Here is a 5,221-nt window from a genome sequence, read left to right on the forward strand (position 1 = left end):
CCCACCGTCCTATGTCCCAGTAGAATAACATTAGGCTTCTGATACATGGGTCAAGAGATGAGACAGGGTACTCGTTCAATTTGAACCAATTTGGACACCCCCCCCCCCCCCGCCCCACTAGGATGCTCAAATCTCATATCAAGCCAAAATTTGGGCTTCGATCCGATCCTCTTAGGGTATATAACTCGGCCCGATGATCCGAGTATGTATCCGCATTGAACATAAATGAATATAAACCCTAAACCCTAAACCCTAAACCAAACCATGATCTCTGCCTCCACAAATTTTGGGCTTCTCTCTGATTCTCTTCGGGTATATATGTGGGCCGAGGATCGGGAATCCGCATTGAACATAAATGAATATAAACCCTAAACCCTAAACCCTAAAAACACACCCTGAAACTCCCTAGTGCATATACCTCTCATAGAAACGTAAAGAAACAGAGGATGACTGCAAGCTCCACAAATGGGGATCTCTGCCTCCTCAGATCACTTCCTCCACCACCTGGAAAAAGAAAACACCAATCCAATCATCACTCTATCAGAAAGGTAAATCAATTAGTGAACAAACTCTGTTTTTTTCAACAAGTTGTGTTTGCATATACATGTATGTGATATATTGTGTACGTAAAATGCGGGATAAAACATGCCATTGACGATGTGTTCTGCGGATAAAACATGGGATTGATAATGATTTCCATATTTTACATCTAAGGGGTTTTTATGGTACTTGCAAGTGGTTATGATCTGACGGTTAACAGATTTACATCCATGTAGAATGTGTGATGTATTGGTTGCCACATTGCCTGTAATTTTTTTATATCATGCTGTGTATACATATTTACATGTAATATATGATGTAATGGCTACCGTATGTACACTTGGTATACAGTATATACACCGCCCTAAATTTGATGTTATGCTACCATATATCTACATCAATTAGATCAATGTTTCTTCCCATTATTTCTGTGTACTCTACTGTACATTCATAGAGTATACATTATGATATACACACTCAGTTATCATGTGAATATTATTACCCTATTCACATCCTAGATCAAGGTTTCTGATCATGAATCCTGTTGTACATTGAAATACTCTGTTTTTCCGCAGTTCGATGCCTTCATTTCTCAAATCAATCAGTCTGTGACGCAATAAGAATCATTGTCATCATCATCCATGCTCACTAACGCTGGCAGTTGTGTCACATGAACCGATTCTTATTGTCTTGAGAGACTTTCTTTTTAACCCATCAAAACAATTCAAGCTAAAGAAGATCCTTGAGATTTCTTTTTTAATATGGCCCCTGTTTCTATGCATACAAAATGCACTTACATCTAGTTTAATGCAGCATGTCATCGTGAGCAATATGTATGCATTCCATAATCATATATATCAGCATTCCCCGCTATGTATTGTACCACATGTGTTTGCATTTTGACATCAGATGCCAGTATTCTGCATAGCATACTATATAAACATTGTCTGCTTCACACATCCAGCAACACATCAGTTGCTTGCCATACATCTTCGCATATTTCTCTCCACAATATATTCTTAACATTGCATAAAACATAACCAGCTGCCATGCAGATCACACATTCCATGTCATTTCAGTGTCTAAATCCACAACTGGTTGTCTGATTTTGAAAGATGAGGTAGGTAATAGAAACTCATTAGTAACAGATAGATTACTAAACCTGCAACACTCTCTCTCTCTGAGTTCACATTCTTATTCTCTTCTGAAAAGCATACCAAAGACTATGGTGAGCCCACATCAAATGGCCCCCCACTATGGTATTTGAACTTTATTTAAAAAGTCATGTAAGTATGATTCATTGCAAAACATCATTACATTACCATGGATATGCTTCAAGTATTGTCATCAGTGTTTGAACATTGTCGCATTCTATGGGAAATTTCATTCTCCTATTCATGTTACAGAAAGAATAGGTGCATTTTCAAGACTACAAAACTCGTCATCCATTACAAACAGGTTCACATTCACCCCAAAACTGGGAACTATATTAAATACTAATGCTGGGATTCCAATGAATTGATCATGGTACAATCGATGGAGCAAGATACGGAGGAAAACAGAAAAAACAAAAAAAAACATCCTTGATGTGATACATCCTTGATGGTGGTTGGAATAGTTATAGTAGCGTTTAAGAACATTTTCACCTACCAACTACAGGTTGTTTATTGGTATTGGTGGTCAGTCCAAAACCGTATGGGAAAAGAGGATCATAATGCCGGTCATTGACATTCATGGGTAACTGATCAGCTCTCTTAAACCATGTCCGCGACGATTTTCCTTGAAATGGATAATCTCCAAATAGAACATCGGTGACACCTTTCCCTTCTGTCCCCGGAAGCCATGCAGCTACAAATGCATCAACCAGTGGCAAGTATGGTTCAATCACAAGAGGCCTTCCTGATATAAGTACCACCACACACTTTAAAGAGGTGCAAACATTCTTTATAGTCTGTATGCCTTCATCTGGAATTGTCAATGTTGAACTGTCACCTAAGAACTCTGCATATGGTTCCTCTCCCACCACAACTATAGCAAATGAGTATCCCTTGTTTTCCACAAAGTTCGTGTCTGGTGATTGTTTATAGACAACTTGGGTAGATTTATCAACAATGCTGTTAACAGCATCAAGGATAGTCGTGCCTGTAGTGGGGAAACCTTTAGTCAACATGGGCATAAAAAAGAACAATCCTTTGAAACATGTACATTAGATTCATTTATTAGAGCTTGGGTAGATTTATCAACAATGCTGTTAACAGCATCAAGGATAGTCGTGCCTGTAGTGGGGAAACCTTTAGTCACATGGGCATAAAAAAGACCCCATGAATTACATTTAGCGATATTGATAAAATGTGAGCTATTTGTGGCTGTGTATCAGATGTGAGCTACTTGTAGCCATATTCATCAAAGGTGTGCTGTGCTCTATGTATCAAATGTGAGTGAGCTACATGATCAATCTAGAAACAATGTGTACACACTATACTAGAGACATTATAAATTTATTATATGTATATATATCTAGAAACCTTGAAAGGACCTAACATGTACCAACCCACCTATAGTTGTATTGCCGCTTGAACCTTGCCAAGTGCTTGTCCATCCTCCACATTGGTATCCAATGTCATTCGCATGACTACCAGCTACAAGGATCTTTGATGCCTTTTTCCTCAAAGGAAGGAATGGTGCATCTTCTGATTTCCCATTCTTCAATAGAACAAGAGACTTTCTCACAGCTTCTCTAGCCAGATCCCTATGTTTCTAGATTATAAACACATCACAAATGTTCAGAGAAATCAATAGTGAAAAGCAAATATATGTATAAATGTATCAATAATAGCTTACCTGTGCACCAACCACACTGGTAAGACTTCGATCACCAAGTGGATTTTCAAATAAACCCATTGTGAACTTTACTCTGAGGATTCTACTTACTGCATCATTTATCCTCTTCATCGGAATGTAACCAGACTTAACCAATTGATGCATGTCATTGGCGAAAGATGTATAGTCAAACGGTACCATAATCTGTATAAGACCATCTCACAAACATTATGCCGTATACAACCACTTCACATATAGTGTGTTACTGTGAAGTATAGATAATGACAATTTATGAATGGTGGATCTATTTTACCATATCTAGCCCAGCATTAATACCCTTTTCAACTGAGAATGTATAATTGATTCCTGCAGGATCAGTGACTCTGTCAATCCCTTGCCAATCAGAGATCACAAAGCCCTGCATATCACAAATCTGATCAGATAAAAATGAAGTCTATTCAAAAAGTATAGCAAACGAGTAATGTAGGTAAGGAATCAACCAACCAGGAGCCACACAAGTGCATCTCTCCTATTAACTTAGAGGATACTTTACTAGATTAACCAACCACAAAAGTATGCAGCAAATGTTAGAATTGTTACCATGTATGCAGCATATGATCCAAATGTTTAGTACACAGCAAAGGGGAGAGTACGACAATTACCATGAATATAACAATGTATGAATTCAATGTGAATATATATTGCAAAGGAGTATTAACGATCATGTATATGTATGGCAGTTTCCATCTATGCAGCATGTGAACTCAATGTTGAGTACAAATAGCATTAGGGAATATATGATCGTAAACGTGTTCTCATAAGTCTTTTTGTATACAGCATATCAATTCCAGGTAAAGAATGATTCTGTACCTTGAATCCAAGCTGTTTCTTAAGCACATGTGAAATAAGGAATCTGTTGTCGTGCATCTTTTGCCCATTCCAGCTACTGTAAGATGTCATTATGGTAGATACACCCTTTGAAATGGCATCAAAATAGGACACCATATGTATATTAACCAAACTCTTGAAACTAGTCACGGTGTTGTTCTCATCAATGCCATTCACAGTGCCGCCATCACCAACAAAATGTTTGGCTGTAGCTGCCACATTATGCCTGAGAACAATAACTCCACCAAATCAAGGTTAGCGTGTATAAATGACACCATATCAAGGATTGCCTACAGACATGATTCCAAATCATGGGCTGTCATCATACTGACATTGTATCAAGGATTGTTTAAGGGGAAAAAACTAACGGATTGTTACAGTAATGACATTATGATTTTCTTATGATGGACGATGGTGGTGTTGTGTATCTTTGACCATCTTTGAGCTAGCTAAAGAGATGATATAATAAACAGGACCATGAGATGATAGAAACTTACTGTCCGGCAACATAAGGAACACCTGGTTTTGGAGGAGCTCCTTGCAAACCCACTATGATTTCAGTCATATTTTGAACAATTTGAGGATCCTCGCTGTAACTTTCATAACAGCGTCCCCACCTAGGATTCCTACAAACCTGCGAAAAAGGTTCTGCTTATTACATGGTCTTATCACAAAGATATCTCCAAAGCATTCAGGTCTTAGTGTTTAGGGTGTAGCACAAATGCAACACTTGTTATATTTGATAAAGCTATAAGTTATAGGCATAACCCAAAATTCACACAAACAAAATCTATTTGGGTGCTTACGGCGATACAAGGTGCAAATACATATTGGATGCCAGTGCCTCGAACCTCAAGGGCTGTGGATTCTCCGATCCTTCTAACCAAATCTGGGTCCCTGCACAGAGATGAAATGTGTGCATAAGATTGTGATGACATAGTCAATAGGGAAGGACTCATGCACATGCAGTCTG

At 38.2% G+C, this 5,221-nt stretch overlaps 1 protein-coding gene across 2 annotated transcripts in view; it reads right to left on the reverse strand.

Annotated features, from left to right (window-relative positions):
* Window positions 1-1,891: 1,891 nt before the first annotated feature.
* The window catches only part of LOC147854960 (uncharacterized), a 5,464-nt gene continuing 2,134 nt past the window's right edge, over window positions 1,892-5,221 (reverse strand). The window contains exons 3-9 of one of the 2 annotated variants that reach the window (XM_087330929.1): window positions 5,055-5,145; window positions 4,746-4,882; window positions 4,231-4,474; window positions 3,674-3,778; window positions 3,382-3,564; window positions 3,096-3,297; window positions 1,892-2,682 (exon numbers count right to left, since the gene is read on the reverse strand). In XM_087330929.1, the coding sequence (XP_087187055.1) occupies window positions 2,183-2,682; window positions 3,096-3,297; window positions 3,382-3,564; window positions 3,674-3,778; window positions 4,231-4,474; window positions 4,746-4,882; window positions 5,055-5,145 (1,462 nt within the window). In that variant the 3' untranslated portion in view covers window positions 1,892-2,182. The other variant, XM_087330930.1, reaches the window with a different exon arrangement.

This window comes from Azolla caroliniana, unplaced genomic scaffold (assembly GCF_043228905.1).
Source record: "Azolla caroliniana isolate FFs.n. ecotype wild unplaced genomic scaffold, voAzoCaro1.0.p SCAF_15, whole genome shotgun sequence".
Lineage (NCBI taxonomy): Eukaryota > Viridiplantae > Streptophyta > Polypodiopsida > Salviniales > Salviniaceae > Azolla > Azolla caroliniana.